Source organism: Schistocerca serialis, chromosome 2, assembly GCF_023864345.2.
Source record: "Schistocerca serialis cubense isolate TAMUIC-IGC-003099 chromosome 2, iqSchSeri2.2, whole genome shotgun sequence".
NCBI lineage: Eukaryota > Metazoa > Arthropoda > Insecta > Orthoptera > Acrididae > Schistocerca > Schistocerca serialis.
The window spans coordinates 603,697,081-603,720,635 of record NC_064639.1 but is presented as its reverse complement, the minus strand read 5'-3'; the positions used below and the strand labels follow the sequence as shown (position 1 = coordinate 603,720,635).

Here is a 23,555-nt window from a genome sequence, read left to right as displayed (position 1 = left end):
CAAAATACTTGAAGATAGTATTAACTATAACACAAAAAAAATTGCCAATCAACCTTCTTTGCCCCCCCCCCCCCCCCCCCCCACCTCTCTCTCCGGTTACCTACTGCAGTACATAAACTGGTCATTTCAATTCCTACAAGGTTACGAACGTTATCCTTAGTCTTTCGTTTTAGAGTTTTTTCAAGAAAATCTTGTATGCAGCAATTGTGAACTCAAAAAACTAAACATTTATAGCTTCCATCCTCTGCATTTGAAACAGTACTTATTTTTATGTCAGGGTATGTCACATTTTTTCATGCTGCACTAGTAAATTTTGTGTTTGCTGGGATTCAACCCGTAAAGTTCACTAAATTTCTTAAAGGATTTTGGATACAGTTTTACATAAATAAGTTCCTTAAATGGTAACTTTAATAAATGGTGTTTGAAACAGTAATATTTACTTACATAAATAAATTTTTCATGTCAATATATTTTTTTTTTTTTTCCCTTACAAATCATTTGGAAATTTCCAGAAATCAGAACAAAACAGTTCATGTGTCTGCAAAACTATAATTAAGCAACTTGATCCCAAGGGGCACAGCAAACATGTGGACTACTGCGTGGACGGCACCACACTTCGGGCCGCACAACTGCAATGCCCTTTCTGTGAGACATAAGTTCATCTATGTGTTCACGAGTAATACTGTCACAGTACCCCAGGTCCAGCCGTCGCAGCTTTGGTAGACTGGAGACCAAGAGCGGCAAAAAATCACGACCTGAAATATCAATAGGAGGATTACAATTAATTGTAAAACAAAGTGTACAGCTACAAATATGAAATGTGTTTGGCTGTCAAGAGAGCAATGCATGATGCCTTCACTGACTACCGTACCAGAATATAGTCAAATGATATTTCATAAAACCCAAAGAAATTCTGGTCATACATAAAGGGTGTTAGTGGCACCAAATATAGTGTCCACTCCCTAGCGAATGAGACAGGAACTGAAATTGAGAGTAACAAAGAGAAAGCTGAAATGCTTAACTCCATTTTCAAATGTTCCTTTACAAAGGAAAAACCAGGAGAACTGCCCAAATTTAATTCTCATACCATTGAAAAGATAAATGAAATAAGTATTAGGATCAGTGGTGTTGAAAAACAGCTGAAATTGTTAAAACTGAACAAAGCTCCAGGACCCAAAGGAATAATTGTCAGATTCTATGCTGAATTTGTGGCTGAATTAGCCCCTCTTCTAACTATAATCTATTGTTGATGCCTTGAACAAAAAACTGTGCCCAGGTCTTGGAAAAAAGCACAGGTCACGCCCATTTACAAGAAGGGTAATATAAGTGATCCACAAAACTGCCATCCTTTATCCTTGACATCGATTTGTTGTAGAAGCTTATAACATACTCTGAGCTCAGACATAATGAGGCACCTTTAACCGAATGACCTCAATGCCAAACAGCATGGATCCTGAAAACATTGAGCATGCAAAATACAACTCTCACTTTTCTCACATGACATACTGAAAGCTTTGGATCATCAAAGCAGTCAGGTAGATGCAGAATTACTTGATTTCAGAAAAGCATTTGACTCAGTACCACACCTACACTTATTGTCAAAAGTAGAATCATATGGGGTATCAAGTAAAATTTGTGACTAGATTGAGAACTTTTTGATAGCGAGGATGCAGCTTATTATTTTGGATAGAGACTCATTGTCAGATATGGAAGTAACTTTAGGTGTGCCCCAGGGAAGTGTGTTGGGACCCTTGCTGTTAATGCTATATATTAATGACCTAGCAGACAATATTAACAGTAACCTCAGATTTTTTTGCAGATGATGCAGTTATCTATAGTGAAGTACTATATGAAAAAAGCTGAGTAAATATTCAGTCACATCTCAATAAGATTTCAAAGAGGTGCAAAGATTGGCAGCTTGCTTTAAATGTTCAGAAATGTAAAATTGTGCACTGCACAAAATGAAAAAAAATATAGTATCCTATGACTGTAACATCAGTCCCTGTTTCATTTACTAGGGACTGGCCACTACCTTTGGTGCCACTAACAGCCTTTACGTATGACAAGAATTTATTTGGGTTTTGTGAAATATCAAAATGGTTCAAATGGTTCTGAGCACTATGGGACTTAACTTCTGAGGTCATCAGTCCCCTAGAACTTAGAACTACTTAAACCTAGCTAACCTAAGGACACCACACACATCCATGCCCAAGGCAGGATTCGAACCTGCGACCGTAGTGGTCGCGCGGTTCCAGACTGTAGCCCCTAGAACCGCTCGGCCACCCCGGCCGGCTTTGTGAAATATCATTTGACAGAAATGAGCCAATTCATCCAAATACCTGGGTGTCTCACTTTGTAGGGACATGAAATGGAATGTTCACTTAGGCTCAGTTGTGGACAAAGCAGGTGGCAGACTTCAATTTATTAGTAGAATACTGGGGAAGTGCAATCAGTCTACAAAGGAGATTGCTTACAAATCACTCGTGTGACCAGTTCTAGAATATACCCATACCAAATAGGACTAACAGGGGTTACTGAATGTATACTGAGAAGGGCAACATGAATTATCACAGGTTTGTTTGATCCATGGGAGAGTCACAGAGTTACTGAAGAAACTGAACTGGAAGACTCCCGAAGATAAATGTAAACAATCCAAGAAAGTCTATTAACAAAAGTTTCAGGAACCAGCTTTAAATGATGGAATATACTATGATTGCTTACATATTGCTCGCATAAGGATCATGAAGATACGATTAGAATAATTATTGCACATGCACAGAGGTATTCAAAGAATCATTTTTCTCGCACTCCATACGCAAATGGAACAGGAAGGAAACCTAATAACTAGTACAGTGGATCGTACCCTCTGCCATGCACCTCAAAGTGGTTTGCAGGGTACAGATGGAGATGTAGAACTGCTGTTTTGGACATTAATCAATATAATCCGCATCAACATTTTTTTAATTAGCAAATGTGTTCTCCAACCTTTGGTGTATTAATCGCAATTCATTTGCAGTCATAGTGGCACATGTCATTTACAAGATGGTTGGCTTCAGTCAACACAACTCAAATCTCATATCATTACAAAGTTATATATTGTAGTATCATCTTTACACGAGTACAAGACAAACCTGAATGCGAGATGACCCCCATTTTTTTAAGAGGCTCCTTGGGAAAAATTAATTTTTAACATATTCTGACTAATCAAATTTAAAAACTTTTACTGATGTAAGGGATCTGTCTAAAAAGTTGACTTTATACCTATTCTAAATTTATGTCATTTATTGATTGTCTACATTTTGATAAAATGAATGAGGAGAAATAAAATATACAAAAAGAAATTGATCACATTAATTTTTACCTTCACTACCTTTTCTGTTTACTGAGTCAGTCGTCTGTGGTATCACTATTTTTAATCACCGCTGTCATCATCCTAAAGGAACAGCTCTAAAACTCTTATCACAATTGCCACAAATATCTGTTTCTTTGGAATATGTTGTGATTTTTGTGGTTGTGGTTACTGTGGGACCCGATGGCTGTGTAGAACGAGCAGCTGACACAACCTCAATCGTTCCCATCATACCTCACAGTAAGCATTGACAACTTGCTGTGCGAAACACACTAGTATGCCACTGGTCCCCACCTAGAGTTTCGGCATCTCCTACTTTGATTCCAAGTGCAAAACTATTCAGGAAAACTGCAATTTAAACATGGTAGATGTTCATAAAAAGCCAAAGTATGCAGTATACATTCCCTTGGTTGGCTGCATGATGAAATTTCTGCCTATTCGATACTCTCCTCCATGTAGTTCTCAGCCACCCTAGGTTGCTGTTCCCCCTCCAACTTCCCTTAGTGCTGTGCTTCAGCAACAGTGAAACATGGACAGCAATATCTTATAGGGTGCAAGTCGTATCTAACAACAGCAACTAATACAGAAATAAAAGGTTGCAATCATTATTCAATCCAATTCTAGAACTTTTGCTCCACGATCTAGTGAACCCTGTTCATACAGTTTCTGCAACAGATCTTTCCACTGCTGTTTATTCTTGTGATAACAATTACAGTCAGTTTAATATGATTCATTTTGTTTGTCTAACATTTCTTTTGGACTAATTTTTCTTCTTGTTTTATATCACTGTCATCATCTTTTTCTACAGCTGATTAAAAGCTGGTAATGATTTTCTCTGCTATTCTAATATGTGTACAACAACTGAATTTCTCATTTGCAACCCATTTGGCATATCATTAGTTTCTCATAACCAAATAACCTACTGAGTTGTGAATCAAGTGATGGTTTTTGAAGGATATGATTTTTGCCTTTGAATGTTATCTTTGCTTAAAAAAGTATCATAAATGTATGTATACAATACCCATACATGTATAAGAATTTTTATTGCAAACCTATTTGAATACAACAAAAGTTTGTAAGTTTATAGAATTAAATTTTATTTCCTCCTATGTTTAACAAAATTGTCAGTTTTTAAGCAGAGCATCAGATTTTTGTGATGGGTAGTTCACAGTTTCGCGCATGTCCCTTGCACTAGTACTGCGATTCAAACATCATGTGATTATTCAAGCAAGGTCAATATTTTATTAGGAAATCTCGATCATATATGAACAAGTATTGTTTGATATACTCTACCATTCGGGACTGTTCAAAATAAATTTGTACAAAATCTCAATAGTCAAAGATTTATCTATAGATGTAAGACAACCCCTACATTAATCTATTAAACAATATAAAAATATTGCCTCATCAGTGATAGTTTGATCTGCGAATATAGGACAATCTCATATTTTCGAATGGCGAGTTTGCGGAAAAACCACGTCTTATAATTGAGTATGAGGTAAGTCAATTATTATCCGCAATTTAGTTATACTTTTGTTTATTTTGGTAGCACTGTCGTTTTACGTTGATGACACATGCTTTGTTTATTTGTTGTTATATCTTTGCAGTTTTCAAGCTGCTAGGTTAGTTTTGTTATCGCTGCTGTGCTGTTAATCATGGATGCTTCACTGTCTATTTGCACCAAAGAAGGGCAATGTTCAGTGTTCCGTTTTTGTGGTCAGGAGGCGTATCAGGGGCTGAAATTCATCGAATACTTTCGGTACAGTACAGGAACAGTATTTTGCCATAGCCGAGTGTCTACAAATGGACTGAAAAATTCCGAAATGGTCGCACAAGTGTTACGTATGATGAAGGAGCTGGACGACCTTTTACCGCCACAAATGAAGAAACCATTGAGCATTCACGTGAAATCATTCTCTTAGACAGACGATTAACTATTGACAAAGTGGCAAATCACCTGCAAATTAAAAACAGTTCTGCCTACAAAATCATCCACAACAGACTTGGGTGTCATAACATTTGTGTAAGATGCATCCCAAAATAACTCACACAGTTGCATAAACAAACGTGCTTGGACATCTGTAAAAAAACATTTGGATCACTACGGTAATGAAAGGGACAACTTCTTAGACAGGATAATTACTGGTGACAAAACATGGATCCATCATTACAAGCCGGAGAGTAAATGGCAAAGTATAGAATGGAAACATCCAAATTCACCATGCAAGAAAAAGTTCAAGACCCAACCATCAGCAAGAAAACTGATGCTTATGGTCCAGTAGTGGAACATTATGGAGAAAGGGCACAACAATAAACAGTGTATGTTACAGTGAGATGCTTACTACCAGGCTAAAGCCCGCAATTTGAAGCAAATGCCGAGGATTGCTGTCAAAAGGTGTTGTGTTGTTGCACGACAATGCCCATCCACATACTGCTGCCCACACTGCTGAAACGCTCCAGAAACCCAAATTTGATGTAATGGATCATCTTCCATATAGTTCCCGATCTTGTACCTTCTGACTATCACTTTTTGGTCCACTCAAACAGATATTAAGGGGCCGTTGATTTGCCTCAGACAAAGCAGTGAAAGAAGCAGTGCATTCCAGGCTGGCAGCTCAACTGAGAACCTTCTTTTATGAGGGCATCAGGAAGCCTGTACAACAATGGACCAAGTGCGTTGAAACGCAAGGAGACTATGTTGAAAAATGATGTTCTTGTAAGTTTCCTATTTGATCACAATAAAATTTTTAACTACTTTGCAGATAATAATTGACTAACCCTTGTACATATGGTAATTGTTTCCTCTCCTATCGTTTCCTCCTTTCCCTTGATGGATTACAAGGTATTGACGACCTAAGAGTTTGACCACACCATGTGGGCCCCATTTTCAGCAGTTATTTTCTCCTCAATTAGTATACTGGATGGTGTTCACATACCTTAAGCTATTTCTTACTGAGCACCCAGCCTAACTAAATCATGCAGTGAACAAGAAACACTTGCCAGATATTCTCCATCCACAAGTAATAACAGTTATGACATAAATTTGCTTCACTGCAGTGGGTTGTGCTCACATATCTTCAGCTATTTCTCACTGACCACCCGGCCTAACTACTTCATACATTGAACAAGAAACACTTGCTGACTATTTCTTGTCTATAAATAATCATAGTTATGCTAGAAATTTTTTCACTGCAGTGTGTGTCTGATTTTTTTCTCTTTGAACTATAAGTCTACTTTTATTCTCCACTGTATTTATTGTGTATATTTTTAAATACATCAACATTTCCCATCCATAATCCTTGCGTAGAAAATTCTGATAAGAAGAAATAAAATAATGAAAAATGATTCAGTTGCTCTTAGCATGTGGAATAATGTGGTCACTAAACTGCCATTACCAAACAGATAAAACATCTGGTTAAGAAAACAGAGCATATGTATATTGTAGTTTACTACTGAGAAAATATGGTGTGTGTCAGAAACAGTGATGGAACTAATTACAAGCATTATATTGTACAAGAAAGTAAGAACTAAAATGACTGACAGGTCACGCAGGAGTCAAGCTAATTTAAATACTTTTGTCTGTGCTTTTGCTGCTCAGAACAGGTCTTTTCCTTTATAATATTACTCTTAATTTTAAATACTCTGTTGAGAAAAGTCTCAAGAGAACTCTTTCAGCAAGATTACTGAAACTAACTTAGCAGCTCTACAATACTGAGGATGTGCGAGACATCCTGACACTTGGCTGGAAGTCTCTCCTTACATCTTTTAACAGTCAGAAAAAGTTTTGAGGCTGATGTTCCCTCACAAAGTCCAGCCATATTTTTTCTCAGATATCACAATATCACTGCAAAGACTACTGTGGTATCCTGATAGCTTATGCACCTTCTGAATATCTCTTAATTTTGGACTGTGGTACCTTCCTCCATCCCATTTTCTCGCATATTTACACTTTTCCCTTCAGGTAACTTACACAGGCTTCAGTACATTCTCCCATCTTCTGTTTTACTTGCTCATTTACACTTTCAATATGTTATCGTGGTGTGTTTCATTTCTAAACTGTCTGTTTCCTTCCTTAATTATTGTGAAGTTGTTCTGTTTTTCTTCTTCTTCACCCCCCCCCCCCCCCCTTATCTTTCCATAACTTTTCTCCTCCATTTATCACAGTTACAGTGTTATCTGTGACTCCCTCCTCTCATTCCACTTGCAACCAATTTTCTTCTGTCACACATTTCATTATTGAACACAACTCAGCACTTTTGTCTCATTTAAATTCTAGCTGCTCAACAGTTTTAATATATATGTCCTTTCCTTTTAGTTTATCAGCAGTCAGCATCTGTATTACCTTATTTTTTGTCAGTATTTTGAATTTAGCTTTATTTGTCATAACTACTGGACCACAGTCATAGCCAGTAACTGCACATTAATAGATAGACATAGATCCAGTTCCCATAGCTATGTTTAACCACAATGTAGTAACTATGCTTGTTGAGTTTTGTGTAAAGATACAGGCTAACAACTTATGTCACACACTGGAGAATTTTTGAAATTATTAATTTCATGTTTCAATTTTTGATATTCTCTTGAACAAAACAAAGACACAAAGATGTAATTACATTTTAACTATACTTGCACTGTGCGTTGTAACAAGATGTAAGCATTTAATTCATTGTTCCGATATTCCCAGTAAAACTTCCCTATCACACAGCATGGAGCTTCCTCATCATAAAACCAACTCCAAAAGACACTGTGTTGCAAAGCTTTGTAGATCAATAATCACTCAACAGCTGCTCACATCTAACTGAGTATGGCCAAAGCATAATCAAAAATTTGCTCACTGGCTACTACACTCATGATAATGCATGAGAGCAATGAGTTCATACAGTGTCTTGCATAACAAACAGATCTACATCTACATCTACATTGATACTCCGCAAGCCACCCAACGGTGTGTGGCGGAGGGCACTTTACGTGCCACTGTCATTACCTCCCTTTCCTGTTCCAGTCGCGTATGGTTCGCGGGAAGAACGACTGTCTGAAAGCCTCCGTGCGCGCTCTAATCTCTCTAATTTTACACTCGTGATCTCCTCGGGAGGTATAAGTAGGGGGAAGCAATATATTCGATACCTCATCCAGAAACGCACCCTCTCGAAACCTGGCGAGCAAGCTACACCGCGATGCAGAGCGCCTCTCTTGCAGAGTCTGCCACTTGAGTTTATTAAACATCTCCGTAACGCTATCACGGTTACCAAATAACCCGGTGACGAAACGCGCCGCTCTTCTTTGGATCTTCTCTATCTCCTCCGTCAACCCGACCTGGTACAGATCCCACACTGATGAGCAATACTCAAGTATAGGTCGAACGAGTGTTTTGTAAGCCACCTCCTTTGTTGATGGACTACATTTTCTAAGCACTCTCCCAATGAATCTCAACCTGGTACCCGCCTTACCAACAATTAATTTTATATGATCATTCCACTTCAAATCGTTCCGTACGCATACTCCCAGATATTTTACAGAAGTAACTGCTACCAGTGTTTGTTCCGCTATCATATAATCATACAATAAAGGATCCTTCTTTCTATGTATTTGCAATACATTACATTTGTCTATGTTAAGGGTCAGTTGCCACTCCCTGCACCAAGTGCCTATCCGCTGCAGATCTTCCTGTATTTCGCTACAATTTTCTAATGCAGCAACTTCTCTGTATACTACAGCATCATCCGCGAAAAGCCGCATGGAACTTCCGACACTATCTACTAAGTCATTTATATATATTGTGAAAAGCAATGGTCCCATAACACTCCCCTGTGGCACGCCAGAGGTTACTTTAACGTCTGTAGACGTCTCTCCATTGATAACAACATGCTGTGTTCTGTTTGCTAAAAACTCTTCAATCCAGCCACACAGCTGGTCTGATATTCCGTAGGCTCTTACTTTGTTTATCAGGCGACAGTGCGGAACTGCATCGAACGCCTTCCGGAAGTCAAGAAAAATAGCATCTACCTGGGAGCCTGTATCTAATATTTTCTGGGTCTCATGAACAAATAAGGCGAGTTGGGTCTCACACGATCACTGTTTCTGGAATCCATGTTGATTCCTACATAGTAGATTCTGGGTTTCCAGAAATGACATGATACGCGAGCAAAAAACATGTTCTAAAATTCTACAAGAGATCGACATAAGAGATATAGGTCTATAGTTTTGCGCATCTGCTCGACGACCCTTCTTGAAGACTGGGACTATCTGTGCTCTTTTCCAATCATTTGGAACCCTCCGTTCCTCTAGAGACTTGCGGTACACGGCTGTTAGAAGGGGGGCAAGTTCTTTCGCGTACTCTGTGTAGAATCGAATTGGTATCCCGTCAGGTCCAGTGGACTTTCCTCTATTGAGTGATTCCAGTTGCTTTTCTATTCCTTGGACACTTATTTCGATGTCAGCCATTTTTTCGTTTGTGCGAGGATTTAGAGAAGGAACTGCAGTGCGGTCTTCCTCTGTGAAACAGCTTTGGAAAAAGGTGTTTAGTATTTCAGCTTTACGCGTGTCATCCTCTGTTTCAATGCCATCATCATCCCGTAGTGTCTGGATATACTGTTTCGAGCCACTTACTGATTTAACGTAAGACCAGAACTTCCTAGGATTTTCTGTCAAGTCGGTACATAGAATTTCACTTTCGAATTCAATGAACGCTTCACGCATAGCCCTCCTTACGCTAACTTTGACATCGTTTAGCTTCTGTTTGTCTGAAAGGTTTTGGCTGCGTTTAAACTTGGAGTGGAGCTCTCTTTGCTTTCGCAGTAGTTTCCTAACTTTGTTGTTGTACCACAGTGGGTTTTTCCCGTCCCTCACAGTTTTACTCGGCACGTACCTGTCTAAAACGCATTTTACGATTGCCTTGAACTTTTTCCATAAACACTCAACATTGTCAGTGTCGGAACAGAAATTTTCGTTTTGATCTGTTAGGTAGTCTGAAATCTGCCTGCTATTACTCTTGCTAAACAGATAAACCTTCCTCCCTTTTTTTATATTCCTATTAACTTCCATATTCAGGGATGCTGCAACGGCCTTATGATCACTGATTCCCTGTTCTGTACATACAGAGTCGAAAAGTTCGGGTCTGTTTGTTATCAGTAGGTCCAAGATGTTATCTCCACGAGTCGGTTCTCTGTTTAATTGCTCGAGGTAATTTTCGGATAGTGCACTCAGTATAATGTCACTCGATGCTCCATGCAAACAAACAGATACGTCTGAACTCCCAGCAGTTTTTCTCGATTTTTCGTTTATTCAAGATAAACTGACTTGCACTGCAAGCCTGTCTCATTTATAACGTGCTATTCACAGGTACCAATATGAAGCATCAAAGTGGTCTTATCCATTGTCAATATTTCAATAACACACATGTACTTCTGCACAGTAGCGTGTAGTCAGCAGAAATATTCTCGGAGGACAATGTCTTCTGTACCCTGGCGCAAGAAGATGGTTCTGAATAAAATGTCTGTTCATGTTTTTGCTTATATGAATATGTTGGTGGAAAATTTTCTACCTTCTGTTATATCCAACTGGTGTTACAAAGTTTAGAACAAAGCCTGTTATCCACACATTGTTCATCACTGCAGTTAACTCCAGCAGCAGTGATTTTGCCCAAACTGAAATAGATACTGTAGACTCTTGGCCCTTGAAAATCATAATATATTCACGACTCCACAGACAGAATTTCTTCAGCACCAACACACTGACTACAATTAGTTGTTCCTTGATATCTTTTCTTAATTTTCCTGAGAGAAGTTGTCAGAGAAAGGCTTAGTAGAACCTTTTAGAATATTGGAGTAATATGCCACGTAACACTATTCCATTCATCAAGGCAAAAGTTTCTCAATGGTGCACTGCCATTTTCTATACCTGCCAGTACTCATAATGCTGGACTAAGAGCTATTACATAATGGCTGTTAGCAGTTCGCACACAGGAGATTACAGCGTGGTAATCCTAAATTCATTTATTACTACATGTATGCCACACAGCATGGTTTTCCACAATGTAATATGAGAATATGAATCTGATTTGCTAGGTTAGGTGAACTTGCTCTGTTATGATCCATATTTCAACATTTTACATACTTCAGTAAAGAGTTACATTCCAGATTGGTTTCGGCCTTTGACAAATGTAGTTTCAAGTTATGTTTAAGAGAGCCTAATTTTTGTCTCATAAAGGTCCAAAGCAGTTGTTATGTTACACACAGAAAACAATCATTAACAATGCATCCATTCAACACAAATACATTATGTACTACACGATGCTAAAGCTCATATGAGTGAATAATAGAGTAAATGAATAGCCATTGTAGGTTTGAGGCTGCTCAAACACAGCCCAGTGCAATTGCAACAACAACAACAAATAATAAAAGTTACTGTATGTCATAGTGTGTACAATACTCAATGAAGTACACAAATTTATCACTGATTTTTGAAACAGGATACACACCTGAAAGGCCATCATTCCAGATAAGACTCATAATCTGTATATGATGACAGTGCTCGATTATTCGAGACACACCTCGATCTGAGATATGAGGGCAGTGTATTACAGACAATCTCCTTAGACCCGCACACCTGCAATCATAGCAGAGAATATGCATGTAGTAGATAACATTAAAAATTGTGAATTACCACTAAATATGATTACAGAAAAGAAAAGTTGTTAACTTCTTACAGAAGAAATATTTGAAACTGACATATTACTCTGATGTGTGTACTGATACTATAGTGTCACATTTCCATAATTGATGATGATGATGATGATGATGATGATGATGATGATGATTATAGTGAGAGAAAGGAGAGGGTGTTATCCAGCACCAGCACATAACCTACTCATCTTGACTAGCACCAAGGGGTTTGCAAAGTGTAGTGTCACCATCCACCACCACCATTAAATAACTAAATAATAAACATGGCCATGTGCTCTCACTGCCTGGGATCTTATGGAGAGGTTTGGAATTCAGCTAGGACCTTGACTTCAAATCTGCAATGAGGCATTTTACACCACCACCTCTCTTCCCAAAATTGACCAAATACTGGAGATTAAAATTAATTTTGGACCAAGATTTGAACCATATAGGGTGAAGGCTCTAGTTTTGGCCACTACCCCACTTATGGCCACCTCGATGTCAAAGGTTAATTTTTAAGCTTCTCTGGAATACCAGCCAGTTCTACCATAGATTATAATAAACTTTGTGAAAGGCTCTATTCATTTGTCTACATAATCATTCTTTTGTCTGTTTTTGTTTGGAGACACCATTTTGTGAAATGATCAGTGTTGAAGAAGCTGAGTTTTGCAGAAGTTTTTTTTTAAGCAACACATGATCTGTTTTTTTGTATTTTACATGTTTAAATAAAACTTCAGAAGAAACTTAATCTTTTCAGAGGTAAGATAAGACATCATATTTTCATTTCTGTTAAGTTTTATATGGCTCAGACTAAAAACATGTTATCAAAAGTAGGTGGCCATTAACAGATCCATATTTAGCCCTGGTTCCGGGTTATGGCCACGCATGTGGCCATAAGTGGAGACATATATATATATCCTGTTTTGGCCACTTCTAAAAACTAATACAAAAACGTCAATATTGATGTTCTGTCCTATATTACACTAGGCTAATTTTATTTAAATAGGCTTATTAAAAGATTTTTGGTATTTTTATATAAATACATACTGGATTGAAACTTCCTGGCAGATTAAAACTGGGTGGCAGACCGAGACTTGAACTCGGGACCTTTGCCTTTCGCGGGCAAGTGCTCTACCAACTGAGCTACCCAAGCACGACTCACGCCCCGTCCTCACAGCTTTACTTCTGCCAGTACCTCGTCTCCTACCTTCCAAACTTAACAGAAGCTCTCCTGCGCTCCTTCATCAATATTGACATATATTCAACACACAGCAGCATTTTACAAAATACAGATATTCCTTCAACACCCACCAACAGTCTTATTCCTGCAGATATATCAACAACCCACAATAGTATTTCACATAATTCAGGTACTCCAACTTCCAACCATAGTCCATCTTCAGTGCGTATCCAAGTGACACCACCAAAATCATTAGCAACAGTTTTTGAAGGTGTCATCACTTGGCCAAAACCCAAAGAACGAGGCACAAAAAGAAAGAAAGAACACCCACCCACTGTTGTGACTAGTGACAAGTGGGTGGAATATCATGAACTAAAGGAAAAAGAGAAGCATGAGAAGGAGCAGGAAAAAAGGAAGAGAAAAGCTATGGAGGAGTTAAAGTCCAAAGAGCTGCACTTGGCATTATCTTCTTGTAAAAAAGGGGAAAACAAGAAACAGACAAGAGTTAAGTGATAGGCCGACAAGTTCTTCCGAGAAAGAAGAACGGACGGACAGTGGAAGCAGTTTAGATGACTACGTAGAAGGAGATGAAGATGATATACCAGAAAATGTGAAACTATCTTCGAGTGAGAATTTGAAAGTAGGGGACTTTATTTTGGGAAAATTTAGTTTAACAGGAAATAGAACAACAAGACCTGCAATTTTTAAGTATGTATCTGTAATTTTGAAAGTGCTTTCTGATTCTGAATATGAAATTCAGTGCCTAAAAAGTTCTAATGTTCAGAAAACTTGTTTTGAATACATTGAAAATGATGTTTCGACTAGAACGGGTGAAGATATTATAGGGAAACTGCCAGATCCAGTCTTGATGCAAGAAGGACGTTCATTAAAAACAAAGTTTCCTGGTTCCATTGATATTCGTAAGAAATAAACTTGTCTGGAAGTTGATTTAAGTAATTACTGGGACAATACTTTGCCTAATGATTTTTTTTTCTGTTCATTCAGTTGCTGTACCTTTTACCTATTTGATGTATGTTTGTTGTCTTATATACTTGTATAAAGCACAAATTACCTTCTGGCACATGGATTAACAGTTATTTTAGCCATAGTTTTATTATAATATGAAGTGGCCATAAGTGGGGAAACAACTGGCCATAGGTAGGGTTTACGTGGCCAAAACCGGGGAAATGCGCCATTTATTTTTCAATATTTTTTTCTGATTTTGTTATACAACTTAGAATATTTGTTTTTACATGGTTGTAATGTGTAGACTTTGAAGCAATAGATACGATTTTTTGAAGTAATTTGTATACTTTCTTCCTATAGTAAAAATGTGATGTATCTCAAATTTTCCTTAATGTGGCCATAACTGGGGCCTCGACCCTACCTCAAAGTAGAACAATATTGCAAAACCATGTGTCAGTAGGCTTGACTAAAGAGCGTAATAGCATAACTAGTCACTCAATGCCCACCTTAAAAATCTGTTAAATCTGTTTCTTCCTAAATTAAATATTAGCTTCCTTATGACTGTGCCCCAGAAAATCAAGAACCATAAAAATAAAAAGGATTTACTGCTGCTATCTGCCCTGTTCTAACTACAGTCTTGGTTGCTTTTTTAATGGAAAATGCTTATTTATCTTTCAGTTTACATCACCATATTTCATCAAGTTACTACTATTTCTATCATCTTTCTCATTTATTTCCAATCATATCAGATATGTAATTGGTCTTATCTTCTTGTTTACACAGTACATCGTGACACTGTTCAGATTTCAGTAAGATATTACTGTGAAAACAATCTGTTAATCCATTCATTCACACTGTATTAACTCAAACATTTATTTATTTAGTGTGTGACATTGAAAACCATATATGATCACACAGGGTATGTGGGGGTAAAAGTACTTGTAGGGCAAACGTACAAATCAAGTTTTCTGGTCCCCAAAGCAGAAGTTCACCATATTCCCACCAGGCAGTGCACACTTCATCTCCTCAGTTCTGGTCTCGAAGATCGTCGTATTTGGACACTTACGGATGGAGAAAATACAGTAAGTCACTTTTGTATGTTTTCTATGTAAAATTTGTCTATAGTTTTCATTGAATATTAGGCGAACCTCAATCTATCTACGAATTAGATAAACTCAGTATTGGAACAGTAATGTAAATGGATATGTAAAAAAAAATCTACTCACCAAGGAGCAGCAGGAGAACATACACACAAAAAGGTTTAACTTTTACATGCTTTCAGAGCAAGTAACTGCGAAAGCTTGTAAATATTTTTTATTTATCTGTTTACATTACATTGTCAATAACTGATTATATTCGTTGTTATATCAGTATTGGGACTGGCAGCTATCAGATTCCAATATTCACCTTGATCTTCATGAATTTAGCTGTGACATTGAAAACCATATATGATCACACAGGGTATGTGGGGGTAAAAGTACTTGTAGGGCAAACGTACAAATCAAGTTTTCTGGTCCCCAAAGCAGAAGTTCACCATATTCCCACCAGGCAGTGCACACTTCATCTCCTCAGAGCCACTCTAGCATCAAGCTCTTAGCCTTTTGAAATGGGAGCTCAATATGACTAGCATCCAAAGCTACTGTGTTTTCAAAGGCTGCCTTAAGAAAATGTCTTAAAATGCCAAAGGAAGTCAGCACTTTGGCCATTTCATGATAACTTTTTCATTGAAAAAGAAAATGGCAGAATGGGGTAAAAGTATACAGGTATAACAAGGTAAAAGTTCGTAGGAGTTACTTTTACCCCATCAAGAAACTATTTGTGAACTTTTATGCCATAACCTGTACTTGGACTAGTGTAGTCTCCTCTCATGTATTCTAGCATTCTTTGTTGGTATTTATTTATCTAAAGTGCCTAATCATCCACATTAGAGAACTTAATTTTTCTTTTCTATATTTTTTCTTTCACAGGGTGGTCATGTTTTCAAACGTATCTACCTTTCAGGCACTCTTCGAATATAATCACATCTTCCACAAGACATTTTTTTCCAGAAACCAACTGAGAACATCAACTTTCACAGCCATTAACAGAGCCACTCTAGCATCAAGCTCTTAGCCTTTTGAAATGGGAGCTCAATATGGCTAGCATCCAAAGCTACTGTGTTTTCAAAGGCTGCCTTAAGAAAATGTCTTAAAATGCCAAAGGAAGTCAGCACTTTGGCCATTTCATGATAACTTTTTCATTGGATGAAGAACTGTGTTTCCCTTGATAAACATTTCTTCAGCCTTACTCTCCGATCATAAAATATTTGCTTTTTGAATCACTGAAAAATAAAAAGTTCTTAATTTGTTTCTCCATGAATTTATTTATAATAGATTATTTTCCTCAATTGGGAGTAAGAGTATGCAAAATCATTTTTTAAGAAAACTTTTATAGCACCTCTCATAGCACTTGGATGACAAACTTCTGCACATTTGTTACAAAGATATCTAGCTGTTGCATGTGTAACTAATATAATATTGCTGCAAGTTTTTTATGAAATTTTTAGTAAAATAAAAAATTTGTACTTTTATCCTTCTACCCTATATAAGATATGGCGAATAATCAAAAACAAAGTATGTAAGTCCATATAAAAACAAAAGTATATTAATCTCATGGGTCACAAACAAACAGAAATTGTACATATTCAGTTGCTTCTTGGGTCACAGAAGTCTGATCACCAACCAGGATATGACCATAAAGGGCTTTCTACTTTAATGAGTGTATGTTGTGTCCACTGGTAACATACTGACTGTCTAATGAAGCTGCCTTTACCCATCGATGAAATGAGTCTCACATCTGACACAGTTTGTTTTTGTCCTGTCAAAACTAGTCCATATTTTCTGGTGCAAGTCAAAGCTCGGGCCTTTTCTTTTATACAGGGAAAGTTGTTGATACATACTAATAACCACACTCCTCACTGTTTTTGTTATTCTTCAGTGATACGAAAACTGTCAACAAATAGTTTTCTGGCTTTTAAGCATGGAGGCTGTAGTCCATCAATTGCCACACTTTAAGATTACTGATGACTTGAAAGCAAAGGATTACTTTGTATTTTAGTGTATTTTAATTTTACGTTGGTGAATAAGTTCATAGCATTTTTGTTTTGCATGCTAGTATTCTGGTTGCTATAGGCTTTTTGTCAATTACCATTTTTTATTTGTAATTCACTGTTGCTATTAAAGTTTACATACTGTCATTTTGTCATATGGAGACAACGAGTGGAGCTGTAGACAAAACAAAATGGCATGCCCAATGGAGAAATCAGAAGATTTCTGACATATTCTCCTGTCTGAGTTCAATAGAGGGGTGACAGACACTGAAGCAGCCAGAAAAATTTGCTCAGTGTATGGAGATAATGCCATGGACATAGCATGACAAGAAAATGGTTTTCTTGTTTTGACATTAGTGACTCTCCGCATACAGGAAGAGCTTCGGGGTTTGATGAAGATCATTTAAACACATTAATCCACAATGATCCATGTCAGTGTACTTGAGAACTGGCAAATGTGATGAACTGTGATCATTCCACCATCGTGTAACTTCTGCATGCTATGGGGAAGGTTCAAAAATCAGGTGTGTGGGTACCACATGCTCTAAGTTAAACTCACAAAAATCAGCACTAATCATAAGTGCATTCTGCTTGCTTGTCATAAATTGGCTCATGAACAACTCTCACCATTCCTGTCGTCTATTGTTATTTGTGATGAGAAATGGTGTCTTTATGCTAACATAAAGAACACAAAGGAGTGGTTGAGCCCAAACAAAGCAGCAACTCCCCTTACAATCACCTGCAGACATCCACAAAAGACAATGTTATGCATCTGGTGGATAAGTGACAGTTTGGTGTACTACTAATTGCTTCTTCGAGGTATAACCATCACTGCTGACATTTATCGTCAACAACTAAGGCACCTTGCAGATTCATTCCAAGAACAATGATGAGGAACACTCCATGAAGTGATGCTACTCTATGATAACATCCAGCTACATTCTGCTAGAATGATAAAGAACATTAGACAGTAGTTGGGTTGAGAAGTCACTCCACAGCAGTCTTATTCAAATGATCTTGCACCCTCAGATTTTCAGCTTTTTCACTCTGTATCCAACAACCTTCAAAAAACTTCCTTTCTAGATGAATATGTGCTCCAATTATGGCTCAATGTGTTCTTCGCCTCAAAAGTACAGGATATCTACAGCCACGGAACCGAAAAGTACCCCAAGCTCTGACAGACTGTTGTAAATAGGGAAGGAGATTATTATTTATGACTGAAGTCTCTGTTATCTATCTTTTGTGTTTATTAAACATGTGGAAATACTCAACAAACTTATGCACCAGCCCGATAATTAAGGAGTAAAGTCACTAAATAGTAGAGACACTGAGAAGCCAACAGGATTGAAAACTTTGGTAGCTTCCAGAAGAAAACACACATGTGTGGAAGGCTACATTGTACCAGCTGAATACACTGTGCTGGGACTGGAGTTCTGCAGCTTGACAGGAGTGAGGGTTTGTGTCAGGTGGGATGGGGAAAGGTGGCTGATGGCTGGGAGTGGGGCAACAGGTGCATAGATCTGGAATGTTGGAGGGATAGGAATGCAACACATTACCACTGAAATCAAGAATGTAGGAATGTGACACATTGCCATTGAAATCAAGCATGTTGTACCCAGCAATGTGTTCCAGCACTGAATGGTCAACGTTGTTCTTGGCCACAGTTGGTGGTGGCCATTCATTTGAGTTGACAACTGCCCAGTGGCCATGGCCACATAAAATGCCATGTAGAACTTTCAGCAGAGCTGGTATTTGACATATCTGCTTTTTCGAGTGGCCTCATCACCTCTGATGGGTAGGATAAGTGTGTGACAGGACTGGATAAGGGTGTGGTGGGAGGATGTCTTGCACCTGGGTCTTCCACAGGGACATGACCCATGTGGCACAGAGTTGGGAGTGGCTGCGACTAAAAGATGTACCAGGATATTGTATAGACTGGGTGGATGGTAGAATACCACCTTGTGAGGAGTGAGTGAAATTGCAGCTAGGATGTTTCTCATTTCCTGTCACAATGATAAAACAGTTAAAATCCTTGTGAAGCATATGGTTCAACTGTTGTAGTCCAGGATGATACTGAATGATGAGGACAGTTTTCCATTGCAGCTGGTTCTTGGGAGTGGTGGTATGCAAAATATGCTGTCAATGCCATCTGCAAATCAACACATCAAGAGAGATTTCTAAGCACAAAGCAAGCTGAATTGAGCTTCATGCTTAAGTTATTTATGTGCTAGTGCCACCTCACTTTATTATCCATCTGGATGCCTGGTAACTTCACATATGGAGCCTCACGCAGTATGAGGTATCTGTAAGTCATTTTCATTTAAATGATAAAAGTTACTGCAGTGCCGATATTGTTGGCACCTATCAAAGACAATGTGAACATGAACATGCTAATAAAAGAAACAGATTATACATATAACAAATATTAACTAGATAATAGCAGTGCAAAGATCCAGGCAGCAAAATAAATAACAACAGAAATGATGAAAAGACTACTCACCTCTCAACAGAAATCTAATATCAGTAAATATAATGCCTGAAGACTAAAAGAAACTCTGGTCTTCTCATTAATTCTTTTGCCATAAAAATTGATATACTCAAAGAGACCGTCATCACTTTTAATTACTATAGAGAAACCATTGAGGGTAGAGCGAAGGAAGTGAGGTCTCAGTACAGCAGTACGTGATTATTCAAGAAGAACTGATGGCAAAGGAGACAAGGTGTACATTAACATGCAGAGGAAAAGGATATGAGATGGAAGATACAGAAGATATATGATAAAATGATGAGTGATAGCTGAAAAGTAATATGATGGAAGATGCGAGGGAGAAAAAACTGAAAGGGAAGAGGCAAGATAAAAGTCTAACTGGAACTGGAGGAGAATAAAAGTCATAATGTGTCAGCAGAAAATCATACCTTTTTGCAATGATTTCTAACCCAGCATCAGTGAGAGCTTCACACCATGCCAGTTTAAGAGCAGTAAGATTCTCCAAGTATGTGGAAAAACTGAGGAAGTGTAGCAGCCCATTACGAGTAAGCTGTGAAGGGTCTGCCAGTTCCAGAGCACTCAAACTTGTCAGTGGTACCAAACATTCTGCGAGACCAGCATCTCCTAGGCCCTGACATGGTGCCAGCCCTAGTTCCTGCAATCTTAACAGGATACAAATACTGTCAACTACATCCTAAAATGAGCTATTTTTGTTATCTGGATAGCTAAGGAATTTTATCATAACAGAAAAGACAAGAATGAAAACTAAAAATTCCTACTTACCAGACACTAGAGGAACCAATATACAAATTAAAGACTGTAAATCCATGCCATTAACAATGTGAGTCCTTTCTTAGGAAAAAAAGGCAAAAATAACAAAAGGTAAAGATTGAAGGGAAAAGTGAACAGAAGTTCATTTTTTCTCAAAAACCCATGTTCAAAAAAAAAAAAAAAAAAAAAAAAAGTGCACAAAAGGAAGAGAAAGTAGCGATGAATTTTCATTGTGACTGGCTCCATATTTTATGCTTTTTGTGTGTCAGTTTTGCTAGCTGTTAAAGCAGAGCAGTCATCACAGAGAAATAAATAAAACAAATTTCATCACCATTTATTAACTACTACTTTCATCCATTCACAAAGCAAATACTTACTGTGTGTTTACCACAGATTGGTATTACACTAAGTTGTGATCCTGCTAAGACAGTATATTATTTGAAGAAGATCTTTTATTCACTACTATGGGCTAATTTCAAATTAACAGTCATTTTCATGTGAACATGTACTTATGCTCATACATATGCTATTCACGGATCATACAAAGCACTCTGACAACATGTATAATCTGCTAGAGCACATGTATAACCATATGTACATTTACAGTTGACTGCTAGTTTGAAATCAGACAGTAGTGATGAATAAAACAGCTCATTCTAATAACATACAGTCTCAGCAAAACTACTACTTCTCTTGCTCAAGGTTTGACGCTTGTGGATCAAGAATAAGCAAAGAACCTTTTTGATGTGCTTAAAAGGAAGCAGTAAACTGCAGCATTAATAAAGAATGTCAAACCTGACTTTTTGTCACCATGCTATTGTTTATCTTGAACAAGTTCAGTGACTGGCAAAAAATAAACTACTGAAGTCCAGCTAAACACTGGTGTTACCTGTGGGCAAAGAACACAGGTTTGTACATGTCAAATGAGAAGAGCTCTATTGTAAATGGTGGGTTAATGTTGTTATTACATACACCTCAAATATCTCCAATACCTTTGTTCTTTTGAGAAAATATTCTATACCAGTACATTAGAAATTAGGTCTAAAGAGTGGTGTAAATTGTTGTGATACTGAAAAAGGTAAACTCACAATCCACTTTTGTATGGGCAAATACTGAAAATCAAAATAAGGAAGATAATAATTCAACCAAAATTTGCTTTTAACACAATTGCAGTTTAGTTCCTGTAATTAAATTATACATAACAATGTGCATGAAGAATTTGGTTAATGGTCCCTCCTTGAACACAAGATACATTAGATAAAGGATACACAGAAAAGAACAGTGTGAAATGAATCTATTATCCTTGACTCATTCCCAAATCCCTAAAGCTTCTGTTTCCAAATGAAATCTACGGAACATGATGAATGAATGTCATGAGGATAAATATCTACTTGCAATATGGCTGCCAAAGATCTTTCATATTTTTAAATATATGGTTGCTTTATATGGAAAAGAGGGGAGATGGGTATACAGGAATCATCATTTCTAAACAATGCATGTTCAGGTTATCTGGAAAATAAACCAACTAGTGATTAAAATCAAAAGTGCGTTGTGTTCTACAGCTTCCCACAAGAAAGAATACAATATTTGAGGATAAAGACCATGTTAGAGGTATACTATTAGAACTGTGAATCTTGTTAGCAATAATATAAACGGTATAAGTGAACACTGACATAGGCTCATACTTACATCATTGACCTCCACATCCCAGTCACTTCACCTCACAAATGAAATATCTATTGACAGCTGAACAATGCATAGGCCTACAATTTCTATCAGTGGATCATATTCCATGTGTTACCTGATAAGGTATGGTCCAGTGGTGCGAGGTTACATCAAAACCACAGCTCGCTAATGCAGGGACTGTAACACTTTCACTACTCCTAGTTGATCAATGTCATTAAAGTCTTGGCTCTGAAAGACAGCATCTAATGGAAGAGCAGATCAGCTGTAGCAAACAGGGAGCACTTTAACATCTTTTTGTTTTATTACCCCAGGACTCGCCAGGTGGGGCTACCTCCTATAAGATCTTCCTGAATATTGTTCACATAAGAACCAAATCCTTAATACCTATAGGACGATGTGTTAGATTCGTTCCTAACTGGGACTGTAAATGTCTTAAATTGTTGCTCAATTCCAGCATAATGCAAATTGTTGGTGCAGTTAAACTTGCTAGGCACCCTAAATTTATGAAAGGGGCAGTTACGTTATGAATAGACATAAGTAATAGGTTTTACATACTAGAGGAAAAAATGAATATTATGTGACATTATAGCAGATCCCATGAGAGTCATAAGTATTATCAACACAACTTGGCAAATCTGAAAGCAAACAAAGAGGACACGTGGTACTCTGACCCATTCAGTGTGATTAACTGCAAGAGTAATAAACAAAATGTTGGAAATCTTCAGAGTTGACAATGTCTTTTTAACACTGTTGCAAACACAATGAGCAATTTGCGAGAAATAACTGTTTGCCTTTTTACCATGTCTTCATGCAACTTCGCAGTTCCCAGAAAGAAAAAAAATATGACAAAAAGACAACCAAAACCATGCATCAATAGGGCTGGTGTACAGTGTGATGGAATACTCTTTTTCTCTGCAGCCCAGTAGTGTTGATACCAACAAAACAGTAAAACTGGCCATCTGTTGAACACAATCACATGAAGTACATGAAATTTCAGTTTACTGGCAATACGGCCATCACTTTTAAGAGAAGTAAACAAAAAATTTGAAAGCAAACTAGCAGTAAGGCTTGCCCAAATCACATCATTCCTTTGATCAGATCTTTCAAACATAGAAGCCTCTTGTTTCCATTTTTCACATCATTTTATCAATACTATAACTAGTCAAACCTGTATTGGAGAGAGATACATATAATGCTCAAAATATTCAGGCATCACCTGATGCAGACACTGCCATATTTCCAACTATCAATTAGTCATATAGGAAAAGTACAGATTAGGGTGGACATCTTTAAAAGGCCCACAGATGAGATAAGGGAAGCAATGCACAGGACCTATGTGAGGCACCATTAGGGCTGGTGTATAGTGT

The 23,555-nt window shown here is 37.6% G+C and overlaps 1 protein-coding gene across 16 annotated transcripts in view; it reads right to left on the bottom strand.

Moving 5' to 3' along the window:
- Positions 1 to 441: 441 nt before the first annotated feature.
- Positions 442 to 23,555, bottom strand: part of LOC126457647 (uncharacterized) — a 118,008-nt gene continuing 94,894 nt past the window's right edge. For 13 of the 16 annotated variants that reach the window (XM_050094130.1, XM_050094133.1, XM_050094127.1 and 10 more), the window contains 3 exons: positions 20,160 to 20,393; positions 11,826 to 11,953; positions 442 to 755 (listed from right to left, as the gene is read on the bottom strand). In XM_050094130.1, the coding sequence (XP_049950087.1) occupies positions 553 to 755; positions 11,826 to 11,953; positions 20,160 to 20,393 (565 nt within the window). In that variant the 3' untranslated portion in view covers positions 442 to 552. The remainder of the gene's footprint in view (positions 756 to 11,825; positions 11,954 to 20,159; positions 20,394 to 23,555) is intronic. The other 3 variants (XM_050094137.1, XM_050094138.1, XM_050094139.1) reach the window with 2 other exon arrangements.